This window comes from Carassius carassius, chromosome 4 (assembly GCF_963082965.1).
Source record: "Carassius carassius chromosome 4, fCarCar2.1, whole genome shotgun sequence".
Taxonomy (NCBI): Eukaryota; Metazoa; Chordata; class Actinopteri; order Cypriniformes; family Cyprinidae; genus Carassius; species Carassius carassius.
Window position 1 is genome coordinate 790639 of NC_081758.1, and position 24557 is coordinate 815195.

Below are 24557 nucleotides of genomic sequence, written 5' to 3' on the forward strand. Positions count from 1 at the left end.
GAAGATCCCAACCCCAAACACAGAGAAGGAGAAGATCCCAACCCCAAACACAGAGAAGGAGAAGATCCCAACCCCAAACACAGAGAAGGAGAAGATCACCACCCCAAACACAGAGAAGGAGAAGATCACCACCCCAAACACAGAGAAGGAGAAGATCCCAACCCCAAACACAGAGAAGGAGAAGATCACCACCCCAAACACAGAGAAGGAGAAGATCCCAACCCCAAACACAGAGAAGGAGAAGATCACCACCCCAAACACAGAGAAGGAGAAGATCACCACCCCAAACACAGAGAAGGAGAAGATCACCACCCCAAACACAGAGAAGGAGAAGATCCCAACCCCAAACACAGAGAAGGAGAAGATCACCACCCCAAACACAGAGAAGGAGAAGATCACCACCCCAAACACAGAGAAGGAGAAGATCACCACCCCAAACACAGAGAAGGAGAAGATCCCAACCCCAAACACAGAGAAGGAGAAGATCCCAACCCCAAACACAGAGAAGGAGAAGATCCCAACCCCAAACACAGAGAAGGAGAAGATCCCAACCCCAAACACAGAGAAGGAGAAGATCCCAACCCCAAACACAGAGAAGATCACCACCCCAAACACAGAGAAGATCACCACCCCAAACACAGAGAAGATCACAACCCCAAACACAGAGAAGATCACAACCCCAAACACAGAGAAGATCACAACCCCAAACACAGAGGAGAAGATCCCAACCCCAAACACAGAGAAGATCACAACCCCAAACACAGAGAAGAAGAAGATCCCAACCCCAAACACAGAGAAGGAGAAGATCCCAACCCCAAACACAGAGAAGGAGAAGATCCCAACCCCAAACACAGAGAAGGAGAAGATCCCAACCCCAAACACAGAGAAGGAGATCACAACCCCAAACACAGAGAAGGAGAAGATCCCAACCCCAAACACAGAGAAGGAGAAGATCCCAACCCCAAACACAGAGAAGATCCCAACCCCAAACACAGAGGAGAAGATCCCAACCCCAAACACAGAGAAGAAGAAGATCACCACCCCAAACACAGAGAAGATCACAACCCCAAACACAGAGAAGAAGAAGATCCCAACCCCAAACACAGAGAAGGAGAAGATCCCAACCCCAAACACAGAGAAGGAGATCCCAACCCCAAACACAGAGAAGGAGAAGATCCCAACCCCAAACACAGAGAAGGAGAAGATCCCAACCCCAAACACAGAGAAGGAGAAGATCCCAACCCCAAACACAGAGAAGAAGAAGATCCCAACCCCAAACACAGAGAAGATCACAACTAGAGGTCGACCGATACATCAGTTGGCCAATGTATCGGGCCGATATTTGTCATTTTTTATATATATCGGCATCGGCCGATATCCGTGTTTAGTAGCACCGATTTAAAGTTAGGCATGTCCGCGGGCAGCCCCATGTTATTGGTGCGGTGGAAAGTGTTGCTGCCGCATCTAAAGGACCCCAAGCCAAAACTTTTGGACGACTCTCACAACTGTCCTTGGAGATAAAGGTAAGGCTTAAATTCTGATATTTGCTTATGGACATATATTTACTATATATTACTAAACTATGAAGTTGTTGCTTTACTTAGTGAAAGAAAAAACTAATAGCATAGAACCGTCGGGAACTGGCATAATGCTACAGCTGGTTTAAGGTTCGCTTTAAGGACTGTAAGTTAGTCCACTATCAGCAACTTGCTTGCTAACATATTAGCCCCAATGTTATAAGTTCAGTTTTATTTTTCCTGTATTAGAGTCTGAGAATTTCACTCTGTGCATGGCGTGGAGAAGTTGGCAGCTCTCACAAACACTACAGTGTGATTGAGGGCTATGTTACTCTGCCCTGCTCACAGACAGCAGCGTGCTCGAAGAGACAGCTGTCCTGGAGCTGCCCAGAATGGTGACATTTGTTCAGAAGCATGGTTTGATGCAGACAATAGCCAGGTTTCCATCCAACTCATTTGCATTTATGGATGTCAATTTTTGATAATTTCCACGATTTATCGTTGTTTAAATTAAGGATCAATTAATCGATTAACGTTACCTTAATGCTGTAAAATGCGTCTGCAGCGGTATTATGTGTGCAAACGCCACTTGAAAAAAGCCTCAGAATAAACGCTGACATCTCTATTTGCATCAATAAATATGCAGCTGAATTATATGCGAATCTGCGTGTGTTAACTGTGTAATGCGAATAAAAATTAACATCAGCATAATGACGTGTTACGACCAATATACACGTCACAGTTATTAACCTCATTAAACCGGTCTAATGTAACCGTCAAGAATGTCAGAAATCACCAAGGGTTTAACACATTTTTTTTTTTTTTTGTGATAACTAGATTATGGTAATTTGGTTTGTAACTTGTAAGCAATCTGTTAACAACAAAAACAACACATTAGTGAATTGTTTTGGTTATTTTAAACTATCAATTAGAGTGTAATTGTTTTAATGTGTATTGGAATTATAGACTGAATTGAAAATGAAGACACCACTAAAATGCTAACCATGAATGTTTCTTTTGTTAGTAATTGCTGTCTGATGGCTGAACAAAAATCAAATCCAGTATGGCAGCATTTCACAGAGCCAACTCCAGGGAAAGCCAGGTGTAATATATCTGCAATGGACTGGTGAGCTTGGGAGCTGAAAAAGGTAAAAAGAAAAACACCACAAATTTGTGGAGTCATCTGCGGTGTCACCACCTCCAGGCTTACAAAGATGCACAGAAAGAAAAAGCAGCAGCTGCCTCTACAGCCAATGTATCTCAGCCAACTCTAACAGAAATGTTTGATGCCCAACGTAAATGGCAGAAATCAGATCCCAGGTTAAAAAAACTTTACACATTAGTAATGGAAATGATTGCCACAGACAATCAGCCATTTACATTTGTCTCAGGTATTGGTTTTCGGAGGGTGGTGGCTGCAATGGAGCCCAGATACAACCTAAAAACAGAGAACTACCACTACCGCACAGACATCCTAGATGGTATAGTGGCAAAAGTTGAAAAGAAAATAAAAGCACTGATTGCAGAGGATGCTGGTCCTTTTTTGTCTCTCACGACAGACTGTTGGTCTGGGGACACTGAAGCACTGATGAGTCTAACATGTAATTTCATTGATGTCAACTGGGAAAGGAAACAAGTCGTCCTAAATGCCAAGGCCATGTCTGGCTCCCACACTGGGGAGTACATCAGCAACATGTTCATCAGCCTGCTGAAGTACTGGGACATCAGCCACGACAGGGTTGTACTTGTGCTCCGTGACAGTGGTGCTAACATGGTTAAGGGCCTCAGATTGGCAGAAATACCTGATCTCAGCTGCAGCGCACACACCATACAGCTTATGGTGACCGGTGGCATCAACAGTCAGCGAGCAGTGCTGGACGTTAATGCCAAGTTAAAGAACATAGCTAAACATTTCAACCTCTCTGTGCTCGCAAAGCAGAATCTGAAAAAAATTCAAAAAGATCTTGGCCTCCCCCAGCACAGTATCATTCAGTCTGAACCCACTCGCTGGAACTCCACACTCCACATGATGCAGAGGATGCTGGAGCATAAACGAGCACTCAATATCTATGCTGGAGAATATGGAAAAATTGCTACTGTAGCTGCAGATCAATGGGACACAGTTTCCAATTTGATTGACACGTTGGAACCTGTTGAGGAAGTCCCCTTCGAGATTAGCAGGTCAGAGGCTTCCATCTCTAGTGTCATCCCAAGCATTGCTGTGCTAAAGATGGTGCTTCAGGCAGAGGGTCCTAACACAAGGGGGATCAAAACACGAAGAGAAACCATGCTGCAAAGCTTGCAGAAAAGGATTGCAAGGATGGAGGACACAAAATGTTTAGTGCTTGCGACACTGCTGGACCCCCATTATAAGGGTCATGTCTTTTTTGCAGTGGACACACTGAACAAGGCAAAACGATAGATAAAAGAAGAGCATGCAATTGTGTCCGAGCAACTGAAAACAGCCACCACTGAGGACCTAGTATCAGACCCAAAACAGAGAAGGGTGGAAGATGAAAAATTACCTGGTCCCTCCAGTGTTCTTGAACACATGTATGCAAACATCTTGGGGCCTCATGGAATTCCTACTCAGGAGAGTGATGATGAGCAACACATCACTGAGCAGCTGGATCAGTACCTCAGAGAGCCATTGATTGACAGACAGACTGGTCAGCCACTGGAATGGTGGAAACAGAATACATCCCACCTGCACCTTCTTGCACCACTGGCAAGGAAATTCCTCTGTCCACCCCCCTCCTCTGTTCCCAGCGAGACAGTATTCAGCGAGACTGGGAATATATATGACAACAAGAGGAGCCGCCTCTTAAACTGGGAGTACTGAGAACTTTCAGTGAAAGCTGGGTAGAGTGAGGAAGATTCAAGGACTGCAACGGAGTTAAAATTAAAGGGCATTCATTTTTATCATTATATTGTTCTGTAATGTTTACATTATTTCCTTCAATCAAAAATGAAGGGTTTGCTGCCATGTTATTTGCATTAAAAGAGAATTTTGATGCTGCCAAGTCAAGTGCATGAAAACCTTTAGGTTTTTTTTCAGTTACTTGAGGACTTTGTTTTATATAAAAATGCAGAAAGTTGCAAAAAGCATAAAGTTAGAATGCACTTAGAATGTTCTGTCATTTAACACAATTTAATTCATTCAACACAAATGTTCCTGGTTGCTAGTGTGCAGCACTACTATTTATTTTGTATGCATTTTTTTTTAAATATTTTTCAGTTTAATTTATTTTTATTTATAAAGTTGTATTAATTTTATTTCAATGTATATTTAAGTTTACAATTATGTTACAACAAAATTCTGCTTGATGAATGCACTAAAACTTTAATGTAAATGATTGACAGTTTTATGATGGTTCAAGTCAGTGTTCAATAAATGATTGTTAAGTTTAGAAATGTTGTGCTTCCACTTATTATTAGTGTGACATTTTAGCATGCAAATGAAGGGGAAAACTTCAAGATATCGGTCATAAAAATCGGCAGCACATATCGGCCATCGGCTGACCCTGACCTCTAAACATCGGCTATAGAAAAACCCATATCGACAGATGGTGTGTTCTTTGTCTACGACACAAATTCCATTCCTGTACTCCACTGGAAAACCAAAATGTTCCCACACAAGAGACTTAAATGTGTTCGTGGGATGTGTAATCTCAGGCGGAGCAGAAATCCTGCGTCTCAGAGGAGCACCAGGACAAGACCACAGGAAACAGATGATTCTTCTGCACAATCTGACTTTGCTGCAGCCTGGAATTGAACTACTGGTTTCGTCTGGTCAGAGGAGAACTGGCCACCCAACTGAGCCTGGTTTCTCCCAAGGTTTTTTTCTCCATTCTGTCACCGATGGAGTTTCGGTTCCTTGCCGCTGTCGCCTCTGGCTTGCTTAGTTGGGGTCACTTCATCTACAGCGATATCGTTGACTTGATTGAAAATAAATGCACAGATTTAACTGAACAGAGATGACATAACTGAATTCAATGATGAACTGCCTTTAACTATCATTTTGCATTATTGACACTGTTTTCCTAATGAATGTTGTTCAGTTGCTTTGACGCAATGCATTTTGTTTAAAGTGCTATATAAATAAAGGTGATTTGACTACAGATGGAGATATATAATAGAGGTTCATTATATATAGATCAGTCAACAGAACTCTGATCTGCAGATCCTCAGTACCACTGACAAACATACAATCTTGTAAAATGTGTGGTAAGTACTCCATAGTATGAAGAGAGTACGAGCGATCGCGAATCTCAAAAGTGACAGTGACACTAATAAGTGATTGATCATTATAAAAGGGGCGGAGGATCGGCGAAGGATGATGACATCGTCTTGTAGCTAAACTGAAGAAACACCAAAGAATATAGTTATGTGCAGCAAAAGATTGAAAAAATTCCCCCACGGTTAGTATTACCGTTTCATCTTTTTATCATCATTAAACCCGTATTAGAGTACCGCGATTAGAACAACTGGCGATAAATGAACCCTGTCCAGCATAAAGCACAGTTTTCAGTAACAGACTCAGGTGCACAGCAGAGGTGGTGAAAGAGTGCTAAGGGAATTATACAAATGAATATATGAATTAATTCATTATATGAATGTACCTCTGAATGTTTAATTATTTGATTGCATTGTTTTCATCTTTGCTCCATGTAATATAGGTGTGTCCTGTTTAATACAGGTGTGTTAAACAGGGCTGGGGCCCGAGGACTGGAACGGAGAACTGCTGACCTAAAGGAAGTGCTCTTAATAGCAATGCTGTTGTGATCACAGACGTTTATTAAGCGGTTATCACTTTGACTTATACAACTAGAACTATATTTATACACACACATTTTTGGATTCGAATGTGGATTTTTTTTTTGACATCTCCAACACACACACACACACACACACACACACACACACACACACACAGAGAGACACACACAGAGAGACACACACAGAGAGACACACACACACACACAGAGACACAGACACACACACACACACACACACACACAGAGACACACACACACACACACACACACAGAGAGACACACACACACACACACAGAGACACACACACACACACAAGACACACACACACACACACACACAAGACACACACACAGAGACACAGACACACACACACAGACACACACACAGAGACACAGAGACACAAACACACACACACACACACAGAGACACAAACACACACACACACACACAGAGAGAGACACACACACACAGAGACACACACACACACACACAGACAGAGACACAGAGACAGACACACAGAGACACACACACACACAGAGAGAGACACAGACACACAGAGACACACAGAGACACACACACAGAGAGAGACACACACACACACAGAGACACACACACACACAGAGACACACACACACACACACACACACAGAGACACACACACACACACAGACAGACACACAGACAGACAGAGACACACACACACACACACACACACACACACAGACACAGAGAGAGACACAGACACACACACACACACAGAGACACAGAGAGAGACACAGACACACAGAGACACACACACACAGAGACACAGAGAGAGACACAGACACACAGAGACACACACACACACACACACACAGAGAGAGACACAGACACACAGAGACACACACACACACACAGAGACACAGAGAGAGACACAGACACACAGAGACACACACACACACACACACACAGAGAGAGACACAGACAAACAGAGACACACACACACACACAGAGACACAGAGAGAGACAGACACACAGAGACACACACACACACACACACACAGAGAGAGAGACACAGACACACAGAGACACACACACACACACACACACACACACACAGAGACACAGAGACACAGAGAGAGACACAGACACACAGAGACACACACACACACACACACACACACAGAGACACAGAGAGAGACACAGACACACAGAGACACACACACACACACACACAGAGAGAGACACAGACACACACACACACACACACACACAGAGACACACACACACAGAGAGAGACAGACACACAGAGACACACACACACACAGAGAGAGACACACACACACAGAGACACACACACACACACACACACACACACAGAGACACACACACACACACACAGACAGACACACAGAGACACACACACACACACACACACACACACACAGAGACAGACACACAGAGACACACACACACACAGAGAGAGACACAGACACACAGAGACACACAGAGACACACACACACACACACACACACAGAGACACACACACACACACACACACACACACACACAACTCATTAAATACCTTGTTTTCTTCAGCTACCAAGGACATGATTTTCAAGCTGTTTTCATCTTGCCTGTTTAATACAAGAGAAATGAATCCATCAGTGTGTTCATTAATAATGATATAAGCACCCAGTCTTATAGAGTCTTATCAGAGACACTTGCTGTGTAATCGAGGAGGAGTTTCCGTCCGAGATCAGCAGGAAATCCACGATGTATTGATCCGGCCAGCAGCAGAGCATGATGAAGGAGTGTAAGTCCAGCAGGCTGAGCACGCCCTGAGAGAAGAACAACGTGATGTTCACATCAGTGGAGATCTTACGGCTTCACACTAGTGTGACCAGACGCTTCTGATCACCTGAACGCTGCTTTCTCAGCTTCAGAGTCAAGTCTGCAGCTCATTTCTGGTGAAAGCAGTCACACTAAATCACAGAAGTACACCACCGTCAATGTGTGAACTGGTCAAGCAGTGTGCTCATCTCATTTGTCTGAGGTGTGTTTCACCTAACCAGTGTTGAATTACTGAACACAATTGGTTTTGTGTCATATCTGTGATTGGTTTATTAGTTATGAAGTGGAACAGCGGCTGTATTTCTGCATGGATTAGTAAAGGCAGGAGGAAATGATCAAAGACACACACTGTCAAGAGAGACATTACAGGGTTTTTAAAATAGATAGATAAAACCATGTCTTTTATAAAAAAAAATAGCAACACCATTAATAAATGCAATTATAATATTAAAATGGTTTGGCTTCCTAAATATACGAGTGTGAATGTGATCTGAGTCCACTTTAATCTAGGTCTGTTCAAACTGATAATTAATGGCTGTTACTGCCGCAAAACTGTGCCAAAAAAACTCTTTTCTTCCATGTGATCATGCTCCCAATTCCCCGAGAAGAGCTGGATTTAGTGTTAAATCATCATTAATACATTTAAGGTCATAAAAATGAGCCGTTCTCTTACCTCTTGGTTTAGAACATACATTAAATTATCCACAACTTGAATCTTCTTCACCTCTGAACAGACAAACACAACATGTCACACTTTACAGCCTTGGTAACTTAATCATAAAAAGTAAACATAGCAAGAACTCATTTCCTACCTGACATTAAAGTCGAGTCGAGGAGTTTAGTGAGAGACAATGATTTCTGCTCGGGGCCCATGGTCCAAAGAGAAACAACATTGACTCCAACAGCCTGAGATAAGGTCAAGACAGACACGCACGTTATTACACACGCTTTCATCCACTCACTGTTCACAAGCGCTTATAACACTACGAGTGGAGTTCAGCTCACTATATGGAAAAATGTGAAAAAGAAAAATATTTTTTTATTTAGTACTGTGCCGAGTAGATATTTTACATGAAAGATATTTATATATAGCAGAGTCTCTTTAAGACCAGTCATGTCACTCGGCGGCCATCTTTGAAATGCCTCTCAGTCCTGTCTCTTTGAATGAGGAAACATCAAATTCTCCAAAACTGTTCTCTAAGTTTAGGATTAGATTTCAGATTTGAAAACACCAAAGAAATCTGATAAACGGTGTCCTAAATGTTGTTTCTTTAGCTCAAACCTGGCAACAACTACAGTCTACTGGAGAACACAACACCAACCAGAGCTTGTGAGAGGGAGCTATGAGACACGCATGCTGAACGTATGCTGGCTAGCTGCCTGCCAGTAGCACTTCAAACGACAAAAACACACACAATTCTGTCAAAATACACAGTTTTGGCAAGTGATTTCTTCTTAAATTAGTTATGAAGTCCAAAATAATCATGAAGAGCTGGGAGGAATCCTGATGTGTGTCATGCACGGCAGATTTTAAAGAGACAGCAATGCTTTTAAAGTGAAGTCTGTCATTGCTGGAAATCACTTGACTGCTCTAGTCGCGGATTCACTTTTGTTGCTTGAATAAAGATTAAGCTGTATATTTCATGCATATACAATTTGTAGTTTTGTTCCTGTGGCTCAGTGGTAGAGCATTGCGTTAGCAGCACAAGGTTGTGGGTTCGATTCCCAGGGAACACATGTTAGCCTGAACGCACTGTAAGTCACTTTGGATAAAAGCGTCTGCTAAATGCATAAATGTAATGTAAATGTAGTTCATGTGAAGATTGTTTTACATTAAATTAAAAGTTGTTATATTTTCCAGAGCCTAGATAAATGTAAAACAATAACTGTTAATTGTACTGTAATGTTGGATGGCTATAATTGAGAGGAAGATGCGTTTAAGAGACATCATCAGCAGTATTCGTAAAATAAATGTTAATAATGAGACTTTGTAAAGAGATTTCATTAAATATCTACAATATACCATCTTTATGTTGTTTCAACATTCATTTGGAGGTTCAGTGTAAAATGATGACACTATATTAGGAATCAATTAGTCATGATTAATTACAGAAAATGTGTGATTGTTTTATTTTTTTGATTGACACCACAAATATTAAACTTTTCATAGACATTTTAATTCAGTTTACTGCTGAATATGCATTTAATAGTAATTATTTTGTGCTTGTAATTGGTGACCAGTGTTTGTCCCTAACCTGCACATCTTCTGGTTCAGGAACAATAAACCATAACTTTACACAAGCATTTTTCATGTCCAATTATAAACCCACTGTTTTAATGGGAGGTAGCCAAATCTGACAGAACATGGCTTTTGATTAATCTTTTTCCATTGTTCTGCATCTTTCCCAGCTGATTTTAATAAATAGGCATTGGCTGACGTCGAGTGTGTGGGACAGAAGAAGGGACGCTCAAAATATTTGTTCTGTAGCTCCTAGAGTGTGTCATTTCAGTGTCTACGGTTCAGTTTGGGTGTATGTGGTGTATAAAAGGTTCTCAGAAATAATCACATTTGTTTTGCTTAACCTTTGTACAATTATTCTAAAAATTAAGTTTAATGTCAAACAAAAAATGTCCTGCATGTTATACACAAAGCATCGGCCTGAACACATTTGACAGTAATGTAGTCTGAATAGACTGAAATTAAACAGGCTACAATATGGCAGAAAAGTGAACTTCCTTCCAGAAATGAAATGTTTTCTAATCATCCCAATACAGATCACGAGCTGGAGATCAATCTTACTCCAATCAGAAGATGGACTGTGTTTCCCAAACAGACCAGACTCGCCGAGTTACAACCGTCTTCATGAATCTCTTCAGTCGAGCAGAAGTTCATCACAATATCATCTTGGATCTGAAACATCAGCCAAATAACCAATTAGCCTCATATCCACTGATCTGTATGATTCAGACATTATTACACCTCAAATACATTACTGGTGTTCAGTAGACTGAACGTACTACAATTATTACTACTTTATTTCTTAAAGAATATTTATTAATCTTAATAGTTATTCCCCATTGTCTGCCAAAAAATAAAATATGTCTATTTAATTTTTATTTGGTTAAAAGATTACCGTATTTTTCGGACTATAAGTCGCATCGGTCCAAAAATACGTCATGACGAGGGAAAAAACATATATAAGTCGCACTGGACTATAAGTCGCATTCATTAAGAACCAAGAGTTCACATTACCGTCTCCAGCAGTGAGAGGGCGCTCTGTGTGTTCAGTGTAGACTACAGGAGCAGTGAGCAGCACAGAGCGCCCTCTCACTGCTGGAGACGGTAATGTGAACTCTTCATTTCTCTCGGTTCTTTTCTCTTGGTTCTTTTCTCTCGGTTCATGTCAAAGTAATTTGATAAATAAGTCGCACCTGACTATAAGTCGCAGCACCAGCCAAAAAATACGGAAATATAGTCCGGAAAATACGGTATTTGAATTCCGGTTTTATGCCTTCATTAGATAATCAGAAAAAAACAATTAATAGAAAACCATTTCAGAGTGAAAATAAAATAAAAATAATATATATTTCATAGGCTATTATAAAAATTAATTAATACATCAAATTGTTTTTGTGCATTCAAATAAATTAGAAATGCAAAAACATAATTTGGCAACAATAAAACAGAAGATGAGAAAAATAAAACATTTCATAGAGCCCTAAATATATCATTTTTGTTAAACTTTTAATACACTGGTGTTAAATTGTATTAACGATTAAAAATAATTAAAGATAAAATGTAAGTTTTATGATTATAATTATTGGAGATATTTTGATAAAAATTGAATTTAACCATAAAAAAAGACCATTAAAAAGTTAAAACAGAAATAAAATGTATTCCAGAAAAATTAAAAAATGGAAAACTGTGAATTTGGAAAAACATTAAACTGATTTCACAGGACCCTGTTTCTGATATGTGTGGGAACAATCCAAATTTAGCTTCATCACTTTATAACTAAAGCTGCTTCTGCTCTTTCTCTGAAGGATGTTATGATGTTTGCTGGTGTGAGACATATACTGTGAATGATAATATGGTAATAACGGTTTAAAGGGTTAGTTTAAGAGTTTTAGGGAATGGGCTTCGCATTAAATCTTACTGTGTGTTGTGAAGATTAACACAACTCTTATGGGTTCTTCATCTTTGGGTGTACTAATGATTTAATAAAAGAAATGTGTAAAAAACACTAAAAGAAATGAAACTCCACCTTATTTAAAGCCACTAGATCCATGCTTTCGATGGCGCTCTGGATTTTCCCCAAGGCAACATTGGATGTGTGGAGGAAACCATCATTAACGATGAAGAAGAGATCGTAGACTCCTGAAACACACACACACACACACACACACACACACACACACACACAGAGATGTGTCAGTGACCGTACGGTCAGTGTGTGGTGTCCATGTCCTCGTCCTCACCTCCTGAAGCAGGCGTCTCGTGCAGGATCAGGCTCTTGAAGGTGCTCTCCTCTCCGTCACACGGACTCGGTCTGTGCAGAGTCTGGACACACAACACTTGTGTTACTGGACACATGATCATCACCTCGCTCCTCAGTGAGGGAACACTTACTTTAGTCAGCACAGTCTTCTTCAGAGGGACATAGATGATGTGCAGACTTCCACTCCTCTCTCCCACCAGAAGAAACTGTCCTCGAGGGCAGATAGTGACGGCGTCCACTACAGAGTCTGAGACGAGCAGAAGAAGAAGAAGAAGAAGAGTTATCGGTGAACACGGCTGAGAGAACAGAGATGTTCACTGAGCAGCACGGAGCATGAGTTACCGAAGAACAAGTGGATGAGAACGCTCTGAAAGCTGGGATCGAACAGAACCACAGCGGTGTCAGCGACGAGGATACAGCAGTGAGGAGAACAGGAGGAGAAGAGCCTGGGGGACGACCGCACCTGCAGTAACACAACAACAACAACTAAACAACAACACAACAACAGCACAATACCACAACAACAACACAACAGCGAGGAGAACAGGAGGAGAAGAGCCTGGGGGGCGACCGCACCTGCAGGAACACAACAACAACAACTAAACAACAACACAACAACAACACAATACCACAACACCACAACAACAGCGATGAGAACATGACGAGAAGAGCCTGGGAGACGACCGCCGTGCAGGAACACAACAACAACAAGACAACAACTAAACAACAACACAACAACAACACAATACCACAACAACTACACCAACACAATAAAACAAAAACAAGAGTACACAAGTTTGTGTGTACTGGTATAGATGGTTTATGAGGGCACAAGTGTGTATAATGACGGGTAACGTTAATAACATTACATGGTTTAAGAGAACACTTCCCATGTCCCAGTAAAACAAATGGCTTAAAGAAAATGTGTTTTATGAAATTCAGAAATTGCCAGTAGTTTTTAGTGAAGGGTAACGTTAGGTGTAGGTGTAGGGTGATAGAAAATACAGTTTGTACAGTACAAACACCATTAAACCTAACCCTTTGGAGAGTTTCCGTAAACCACAAATGTGAAAGTATGTGTGTGAGAGAGAGAGAGAGAGAGAGAGAGAGAGAGAGAGAGAAACAGAGAGAAAGAGAGAGATAAACACAGAGAGAGATAGAAACACACAGAGAGAGAGAAATAACAATGTAAACCACAAAAAAAAACAAGTAACGTTATTATCGATGCGTGATTTACAAATATCTTCATGGTCGCTCTGGTGAAGAATTGTTTCCATATCGATGTCGTATCGAAGCACAAGGCACTTTAGCTCCCCACACGGATCACAGACAGTAACGTTAAGTGATAACTAATAAAGACAGAGTTATGAGCGCTAATAAAGACAGAAGCGGAGTGTGCTGACCTTCTCGGAGGACGAGAGCTTCACCAGAGAGTCCACCTGATAAAGCGCGCTCCCGGACTCCTGCTCGTCGCTGTACAGCCGCACGGTGTTCGTCTCCTCGTTCAGGAGCAGCTCCACGTTACTCCACATCCTCCACACTCAGAGATTAAGAGAAAAGACACTTGGAGAAGCGCAAATCTGCGATCTGTCACGCAGCTCACGCACAGAAGATCACTCCGTTATTACTGAGGGACGCAAACTCCGCCCACAGCCTTGAAATTTGGCGCCTTCTTCTTCTTCTTCTTCTTCTTCTTCTTCGTATTGGCTGTCCGCGTTCTGAGCGCATTACTGCCATCTGCTGGTGACTAGGAGCAGAAACACTTTCCTTATCAGAGATCCTCCTCCTCCTTCTCTGCTAATATTCATATAAATACTCCTTAAATAACTCTGCACTTCCTCTAATACCATACTTTCTGTCCCTGTGTGTGTGTGTGTGTGTGTGTGTGTGTGTGTGTGTGTGTGTGTGTGTGTGTGTGTGTGTGTGTGTGTGGAGGTGCTGAGCTGCAGGGGGCAGCAGTGCACTCCACAACTGAAGAACAAAACTACATCACAATATTTTAGTCTATAATCTTAATCCATGACCCAGCACCTGACAAATAACTCACTTATCTTAATCTAACACACTTTGTCACAGAAAGATGTCACTGTAGTTCTAGAATAAAAGTGAACAAGCATTAATTAATCACTCACAAAAAAATCTGTATTCCTCAAAAAGAAAAAAAAAACAAGGAAAAAATAAGTGATGCAAACTATAATAACTACAATAATTATATGTTAAATAACACAAATATCCTTTATGTATTTAATCCCATTTTATTAACCAGCTGCTGACCTTCAATGACACAATTCAACCATACTAATAAGAAAATAATTACTCCAGATAAACATTTATGCTATTTACTTTCTCTTCTGCCTGAGGACAAAAAAATAGAACTTTCTTTATATTAAAAACAATGAGGGTCACATAACAATAACCAACCAATGAGAACATGGCACATGAACCAAGGAACCAATCAGAACACAGCACACAGAACATGACTGTGTGCCAACTACAAAATAAAAGACATGAAAACAAAACCCAAACCCCACATTACAAACTGTTTAACTTTCTTCTCTTGTTATTCTCCCATACATCTCTTCAGCATCCTAGAAACCTAAATAAATCAATAAATAAAATAACATAAGACCAAGATTGTCGATCAAGACATTTTCAAATTGTTATAATTTTCCCCATCATAAATAATTTTGCACTAGTTATTGTTTTTTTTATGTATATTTACATCTATAAAAACACAATGCGTTTTAAGTTCAATACAAAGTGTTAAACTATTAGGGATGTCCCGAGCCGATAGTATCAGCTATTTTCCATCAGCTGTAAATATTATTAAATATTTACCTTTAAATATTAACTGTAAATATTACCTAAATGTGTTCGCTACCTGTCTAGTGATGTGTTTATGCTGACACAAAACAACAACAACCTTGCCTTTCAAATAGCCATTATATTTATTGAGTTAGCTCGATCGCTTTGTTTCGAACTTCAGAAATGTGACATAAAGAAGCATTGTCTACTTTGTTTGTCCTTCCAAAATAGGACACAACTAGAAATCATGTTTATATCAGGTTTATAATGGGTTTTTGTATATGTCTCATCGCTCCGGCCGGACAGCACAGCACATCTCAATGTGTTAAGGGCGTAACATTTCCATCACATGCTTGAGGTATTCGGCCAATCACAATGCACTGGATGGCTGGCCAATCAGAGCACACCTCACTTTTATAATAATGAAGCGAAAAAAATAATGCTTTTATTTTTTTTTTTACCTTAAACCGCATGGACACATTTCATTACACCAAATAATGTTATTTTTAGCAGCATCATATGACCAGTATGACAACATATTAAACAACATATTTTAAGAAATGCAATGCTTTATAATATTTGACAAAGGTTTGAGCATTGTAAATGTAAAAAATGTTTATCAAAATATTGTACTTTTCCAAATAAAATATTATAAATACATACAATATTTAAAATATAAAAAATATATTACAGTAGGCCTACACATGGTTACAAAGTACATTAAGAACCCAGTAAAAGTTTAAACGTTGTTAGGATGTTCTTACACAAAGCACACATAAAATATACTTGAAGTAGGGTAACATAAGTATCTTTTCTGTAAATACAATGAAAAGTCACTAAAGGTATGCTCGTGTTTAGTATGATCCTTAAAAGTGTAACGAAGAATATATTTAATAGCCTAACATAGTATTTTTACTATCCTTTTTTAGGAATATACTAAAAGTGTGCTAGTGTTTAGCATATTACTTAAAAGTGTAATTAAGGATATTTATTAACAAAAGTATTTCTAGTATACTTTTTCTAGAAATACATTAAAAGTATGCTTGTGTTTAGCATATTTCTTAGAAGCATAAACTAAGCATATATTTAATAGAAAAGTATATTAAAATGCAATTCAATATATTGTTTATGCACTTCAAATAAGCATGTTGGGAATACAAATGTATTATAAACATACTTGAATTTCAAGTATATTGTTAATGCATTTAATACTACGTCTTTTTCACCTGGGTGAACCTTTCTGTGTGCATCCTTTGATGTGGAAAGTGACACAAAAAGACATTTCTGTCTCAGCAAAACACTCCGTAAATAAGCTGCTGCATGCATCATGCATCAAGACATGCATGCATCATGGCTGGGCAAGAACTAAAGAAAATATAAGATTTCTGTTCACTTGATTTCTGCAAGTGGGCCATCTTATAGGGTTGTGTCCTGTGCCTTTGTAGCGCCAAAAAACAGGGTTTATAGAGTTGTGAAACTCACTTGCATTCGTCTGCACAAGCATTTGCAAAAATACATTAATTTGCCAAGGCTCTCTGTTAGTTGTCATCTCAGAAGGGCTCCAAAGGCTTGGGCGACATGCAGCAATGGGAGAAGCTGCTGGAGCAATAGATGAGTGCCATATCTGAATAAAAGCACCAGGACAGGGGCTGGCACCATGCAATTACAATCAGAACCTGTACCCATCTGTGATACTACTGTCTGTGATCACACTGCAAGGTTTCTGGATGTTTTTGTGGGTTACCGTGGTTCGGTCTATGACTCCATGGTGTTAAGAATTGCAACAGAAGAGCCCTTTACCCACCACTTACATATTTTCTTTGTGGGATGGAGGCTATCCATGCATCCAATAACCAATTTCCATCCTAACACCTCTCAAAGACTCACTGAGAAATCCTGTTGAGGTGAGATTTAATAGCCACTATGCCAGGGCACACTGCATTACTGAAAGGGCATTTGGCATGCTAAAGACCAGATGGAGATTAATTTTCCTGTGGATCACAGATTTGCACCCAGGGGTGTGGCTGCATTGTAGGAGGCATAGTGACGCCACAAGAGGAACCTGAAGAAGCCCCACAAGGTTGTGCTGATCAGAAGAAGTCTACTGCCATGACCCCCCATGATGCGCCTGCTGCCATAGTAAACACTTCTTCTCATTTCAAACCCTCACAAACATAAATGTGTTTAACCTGGTTCAGCATGGAACTTTCATTAAGCTCTTTATATTGTAAATACCTACACTTCACTCCCTCCATGCATGGATAAGTCTTATTTTTACAAAATAAATGGTCCATAATACATCAAAACTGCTATTATAAAACTGTTATTATAATAATGTTCTTGCTGGTTTATATTGTAATTTACATTCTGGCTAGTCTTTACTGCCTACTGAAATTGCATACCTCACTGAGATAATAAAAAAGTTCATATAGTACATATTAGTACGTATAGGCCCAGTTTCACAGACAGGGCTTAGCTTAAGCCAGGACTATGCCTTAGTTAAATTACGATATTTATAAAAATGCATTAGAAAAAAAAAACTATTTTATATATATATATAAATACATATTGTAATATTATATAATGTTGTGCGCTATCTGTCATGCGCACGCCTACCGAAGGCTCGTCAGTAGATCACACGTGCGCTGAAGTGAACTAACCCTGGAACAGAAGCTGCTCTGGAGCAGGTTATCTTCACATTTAACATTTACATTTAATAATTTAGCAGACGCTTTTATCCAAAGTGACTTACAAATGAGAGCAATAGAAGTCAAGTCAAGTCACCTTTATTTATATTTATATATAACTGAACAACATTCATTAGGAAAACAGTGTCAATAATGCAAAATGATAGTTAAAGGCAGTTCATCATTGAATTCAGTGATGTCATCTCTGTTCAGTTAAATAGTGTCTGTGCATTTATTTGCAATCAAGTCATCGATATCGCTGTAGATGAAGTGTCCCCAACTAAGCAAGCCAGAGGCGACAGCGGCAAGGAACCGAAACTCCATCGGTGACAGAATGGAGAAAAAACCTTGGGAGAAACCAGGCTCAGTTGGGGGGCCAGTTCTCCTCTGACCAGACGAAACCAGTAGTTCAATTCCAGGCTGCAGCAAAGTCAGATTGTGCAGAAGAATCATCTGTTTCCTGTGGTCTTGTCCTGGTGCTCCTCTGAGACAAGGTCTTTACAGGGGATCTGTATCTGGGGCTCTAGTTGTCCTGGTCTCCGCTGTCTTTCAGGGATGTAGAGGTCCTTTCTAGGTGCTGATCCAGCATCTGGTCTGGATACGTACTGGATCCGGGTGACTGCAGTGACCCTCTGATCTGGACACAGACTGGATCTGGTGGCCACGGTGACCTCAGAATAAGAGAGAAACAGACAAATATTAGCGTAGATGCCATTCTTCTAATGATGTAGCAAGTACATAGGGTGTTATGGGAAGTGTTTCCGGTTCCGGTTTACCTAATTAATGCAGCCTAAAAATCCTTTAACGGATTTGGATATTAAAAGCATATTAGTATGTTATGTGTAAGCCAGGTTAAACAGATGGGTCTTTAATCTACATTTAAACTGCAAGAGTGTGTCTGCCTCCAGAACAATGTTAGGTAGGTTATTCCAGAGTTTAGGCGCCAAATAGGAAAAGGATCTGCCGCCCGCAGTTGATTTTGATATTCTAGGTATTATCAAATTGCCTGAGTTTTGAGAACGCACCGGACGTAGAGGATTATAATGTAAAAGGAGCTCATTCAAATACTGAGGTGCTAAACCAATCAGGGCTTTATAAGTAATAAGCAATATTTTAAAATCTATACGATGCTTGATAGGGAGCCAGTGCAGTGTTGACAGGACCGGGCTTATATGGTCATACTTCCTGGTAGAATTTAAAATTTTGGCTATATGAAGTTTGCACAAAACTAAATAATGATTTGAGGTATCATCACTTGGCTGCATATTTTCAACACTATCAACATCAATTCCATGTGACAGTATTAAATCTAGAGTATAATTTTGACAATGAGTAGGTGTCACGGCATATAAAGGACAGAAAGCAAGTTGCAAGTAACAGTCTTTATTAGAGACTTAACGTCAGGCTGGGTTGGTGGTGGGTGGCGCAGGAACCTCAATGGCAGCATAGACCGTTGAGAAGGTGATTGAGTGCGCAGGTGAGTGATGATGAGGGATCCGGTGATGATGGTGATGAAACGTGTTGTCTAACCCCAATAGAGTTCAGAATGTCTATAAATGCTGATCCCAATGCATCTTTTTCATTATCAACATGGATATTAAAATCACCAACTATTAAAACTTTATCTGCGGCCAGAACTAACTCGGATGTAAAATCACCAAACTCTTTAATAAAGTCTGTATGGTGCCCTGGTGGCCTGTATACAGTAGCCAGTAAAAACATAACAGGGGATTTATCATTAACATTTGTTTCTCTGGATAATGTTATATGAAGCACCATTACTTCAAACGAGTTATACTTGAAGCCTGCCCTCTGAGAGATCCTGAAAACGTTGTTATAAATTGAAGCAACACCTCCACCTTTGCCTTTTAGACGTGGCTCATGTTTATAACAGTAATCTTGGGGGGTGGACTCATTTAAAATAATGTAATCATCAGGTTTTAGCCAGGTTTCTGTCAAACAGAGTACATCTAGATTATGATCAGTGATCATATTATTTACAAAAAGTGTTTTCGTAGAAAGGGATCTGATATTCAATAAGCCAAGCTTTATCATTTGTTTATCCATATTGCTTCTGTTTTTTATTTGTTGAACCTCAATTAAATTGTTAATGTTAACTTGGTTTGGACGTTTTTTGTATTTTCTAGTTCGGGGAACAGACACAGTCTCTATAGTGTGATATCTAGGTGAAAGAGTCTCTATGTGCTGAGAATTAACTGACCTCTGTGACGGGAGGCGGCTAGCAGACGGTCGGTTTAGCCAGTCTGTCTGCTTCCTGACCTGGGCCCCAGTTAGTCAAGTATAAACACTAAGACTATTTGCCATATTTCTAGAGAGAAGAGTGGCGCCACCCCAGGAGGGATGAAGACCATCTCTTTTCAACAGGTCAGGTCTGCCCCAAAAGCTCGTCCAATTGTCTATGAAACCTATGTTATTCTGTGGGCACCACTTATCTCTTATCTTATCACAATCTGCTATGCATCTCGTCACCACGGTAAGCAGGGAGGGGCCCAGAGCATATTACAGTGTCTGACGTCATGCTTGTTCACACACTTCTTTAATGTTATTTTTAGTGATCTCCGACTGGCGAAGTTGAACATCATTAGCGCCGGCATGAATAACAATCTTACTGTATTTACGATTAACATTAGCCAGCACTTTTAAATTTGCCAAGATGTCAGGCGCTCTGGCTCCCAGTAAACATTTGACTATGGTGGCTGGTGTCTCTATATTCATGTTCCGTACAATAGAATCACCAATAACTAGAGCACTTTCATCAGGTTTCTCAGTGGGTGCATCACTGAGTGGGGAGAACCTGTTTAATGTTTTGATCGGAACAGAAGAGCAGTGTTTTGACCCACGACTACGCTGCCTCACCGTCACCCAGTTGCCCTGCTGCAGGGGCTCTGTCTCCAGAACCGAACAATGTACAGGAATCCCTGAGCTAGATGCATCCAAAGCCGTATCTAGAGCCCTAACATTCTTACTGTCCTCAATTAAAGTTTGGATGCGTGTCTCTAATTTTGAAATCTTCTCTGTCAGCCTAACTATTTCCCTGCATTTATCAAATGTGAATCCCTCATCTTCGACAGAGATAGATAAACTGTACATGCAACAAGAGGTGCAAATAACAATAACAGGAGAAGCCATTACTCACCGTGTTTGATGAAATATTCTTACCACAGTTGTTTGATGAACCTGTGAAAAACTGGAGCGAGAGAGAGGAGAGGAGAAAATAAAAAAGCGAAAGGTTCGAATGAAAACGCTAATGACAAGCTAACAGGTGCTAACGCTTTGCAGGTGTACTGCACTCACGGATTTAAAATAAAGGTGAACGATCAGAACTAATCTGATAAGATTGATCGATAATATCAGAAACATGGTGTGAATTAAGTTATTTTTTATCACTTTAAAAAACAGAGAGTGATAGTAAGATAAAGATTCTAGAGAAGAAAAAAAACAAACAGCTACACGGAGCTACGATTAGCTACATTAAGGCCAGCAGGCCAACAGGTAGAAAACACTGTCCAACAGCGACCAAAAGTAGTCAGGTCAACAAGACAACAACAACAGTATACAAGTGCCATAACAAGTCTCAGTTAGTCTAGAACAGAAAGCACAGCTAGGTTTTTTTTTTTATTTTTTTATTTTTTTATTTTTATGAAAAGACAAGAAAAGAAGGAAAAGTGCTAGTATTAGTTTGTTAAGTGCTGGCGAAAAAGATGAGTCTTTAGATGTTTCTTGAAAATGAGTAAAGACTCAGCTGTACGAATTGAGATTGGGAGGTCATTCCACCAGCTGGGTACAGTCCAGGAAAAGGTCCGTGAGAGTGATTTTGAACTTCTTTGGGTTGGCACCACAAGGCTTCGTTCACTTGCAAAGTGCAAACTTCTGGAGGGCACATAAGATTTAACCAGTGAGTCTAGGTATGTTGGTGCTGTGCCAGTGGTCGTCTTGTAGGCAAGCATCAGTACCTTGAATTTGATGCGAGCAGTTACTGGTAGCCAGTGTAACCTGATGAGGAGAGGAGTAACGTGAGCTGTTTTTGGCTCACTGAAGACAACCCTCGCTGCTGCATTCTGGATCAATTGCAGAGGCTCGACAGTACATGCAGGAAGGCCCGCCAGGAGAGCATTACAAGGACCGGGTCGTTGTAGCAATGTGGTCTGTGAAGCATAACTGATGATCCATCACAACTCCTAGGTTTCTGGCTGTCCTCGAAGGAGTAATGGTTGACGAACCCAGCTGTATAGAGAAGTTGTGATGAAGCAAGGAATCACCAGGGGTTAGCTGGAATCACCAGGAGTTCTGTCTTTGTAAGGTTAAGCTGAAGGTGATGGTCATTCATCCAGCTAGAAATGTCACTCAGACAGGCTGAAATACGAGCAGCTACCGTTGTGTCATCTGGTTGGAATGAGAAGTATAGTTGGGTGTCATCAGCATAGCAGTGATATGAAAAGCCATACTTCTGAATGACAGATCCTAATGATGACATGTAGATGGAGAAGAGAAGTGGTCCAAGTACTGAGCCTTGAGGGACCCCAGTAGCAAGGTGTTGTGACTTAGAAACATCACCCCTCCAAGACACACTGAAGGATCTGTCAGAGAGGTAGGACTTAACCCACAGGAGTGTGGTTCCAGAGATGCCCATCTTTCTGAGTGTGGACAGGATAATCTGGTGATTAACAGTGTCAAAAGCAGCAGACAGGTCCAGTAAGATGAGTACTGAGGATTTTGAAGCTGCTCTTGCCAGTCGCAGGGATCAGTTACCGAGAGCAGAGCAGTCTCAGTTGAGTGGCCGCTTTTGAAGCCAGATTGGTTTCTGTCCAGGAGGTTGTTCTGTACAAGGAACATAGAAAGCTGGTTAAACACAGCTCGCTCAAGTGTTTTTGCAATGAATGGAAGAAGGGATACCGGTCTGTAGTTTTCAAGAAGCACTGGATTTAGAGACGGTTTCTTAAGCAGTGGGCTTACCCGAGCCTGCTTGAATGAAGTGAATGATAGTGAAGAGAGTGAAGAGAGGAGTTGATGTGAGTATGGTATGACTGAAGAAGAGATCGCTCGAAGGAGGTGGGGATCGGATCAAGTGGACAAGTAGTAGGATGATTGGACAGGAGAAGTATGGAAACATCCATCTCTGAGAGTGGGGAGAAGGAGGAGAAAGAGTGTGCATCGGTCATTGTAAAGTTGTCCTCAGTCTGCGATGTGGAGAATTGGTCACTGATGATTCTTGTCTTAATTGTGAAGAAAACTGGAAAGTCATCCGCTGTAAGAGTCGATGGAGGAGGGGGTGGATTAAGAAGAGAAGAGAAAGTTTTCAAGAGTGTCCGAGCATCACAACAGCTGTTCATTTTGTTGTGGTAGTAGGATGTTTTAGTCATGAAGACATTTGCAGAGAAGGAAGAGAGGAGAGACTGATACACACTTAAGTCGGTAGAGTTTCTTGATTTATGCCATTTCCTCTCTGCAGCCCTGAGCTTAGAGCAATGTTCACGGAGAACCTCGGACAGCCAGGGGGCAGATGGGGCGGTGCGTGTTGGTCTAGACAACAGTGGGCAAAAGTTGTCCAAACAAGATGTTAAAGTGGAGCAAACACTCGCTTGAGATCAAATGTGGAGAGTAGAGTGTGGAAGTCAGCAGCCTGGGGTTTATCTAGGTGGATGTTGAAGTCACAAAGCAGTACCAGGAGTACCATCTTCAGGAAAGTTTGATAGCAGCACATCCAACTCCTCCAAGAAGTTTCCCAATTGACCTGGGGGATGATAAATGACCACAAAGTGGATTATAACAGGGTGGGTTACAGTAATGGCATGTGATTCAAATGAACCATTACCTGTAGGTGATGGCTGAAGATCAAATTTCCATTCTTTTGATATAAGGAGACCAGTGCCTCCACCCCTCCCAGTGGTACGAGGAGTGTGGAAACAAGTGAAATTAGTGGAGAGGGCTGCAGGAGTGGCAGTTCAGAGAATTCTTCACATAATAAGTTACTAATGGTTACTTACATACCCTGAAAATAACCTCTGATCTTGGAACCGAAAGCTGAGGTTATCTGCTCGCTTATCTTCAAACATACTTGTGTATGTCACATAACCTGCTTTTTGGAATACCCCCATTGTGTGCATCTTGAGACAAAAAAATGGCACTTACACATTTAAAGATATGTCAGGGCAAGTTATTGTCAGTTAAAATTCAAACATACATTTTAGGCTGGGACTAGCCTTAAGCCTTGTCTGTGAAACAGGGCAATAGAGCATGAATGGCTGTGATGTTAAATAAAGCAAAACCTAATACAACCAATAGAATATACAAAATGCTTTCTAAACGTACATTTTATATGAAAATAAAACCATTGTGAATGTGTGGAAACTCGATAACCATTGATGACTGATGTCCACTGTGACGAGTGGGGCGGGGCTGAGGGACGTGGGAACGA

The 24557-nt window shown here is 40.7% G+C and overlaps 1 protein-coding gene across 2 annotated transcripts in view; it reads right to left on the minus strand.

Annotated features, from left to right (window-relative positions):
* Nucleotides 1–14310, minus strand: part of kntc1 (kinetochore associated 1) — a 113942-nt gene extending 99632 nt beyond the window's left edge. Inside the window, exons 1-10 of one of the 2 annotated variants that reach the window (XM_059544220.1) lie at nt 14033–14310; nt 12972–13092; nt 12761–12876; nt 12610–12691; nt 12396–12508; nt 10931–11041; nt 8943–9036; nt 8804–8856; nt 8005–8117; nt 7862–7913 (exon numbers count right to left, since the gene is read on the minus strand). In XM_059544220.1, coding sequence (XP_059400203.1) covers nt 7862–7913; nt 8005–8117; nt 8804–8856; nt 8943–9036; nt 10931–11041; nt 12396–12508; nt 12610–12691; nt 12761–12876; nt 12972–13092; nt 14033–14161 — 984 coding nt within the window. In that variant the 5' untranslated portion in view covers nt 14162–14310. Of the gene's footprint in view, nt 1–7861; nt 7914–8004; nt 8118–8803; nt 8857–8942; nt 9037–10930; nt 11042–12395; nt 12509–12609; nt 12692–12760; nt 12877–12971; nt 13093–14032 lie in introns of those variants that run through there. The other variant, XM_059544212.1, reaches the window with a different exon arrangement.
* Nucleotides 14311–24557: the final 10247 nt, after the last annotated feature.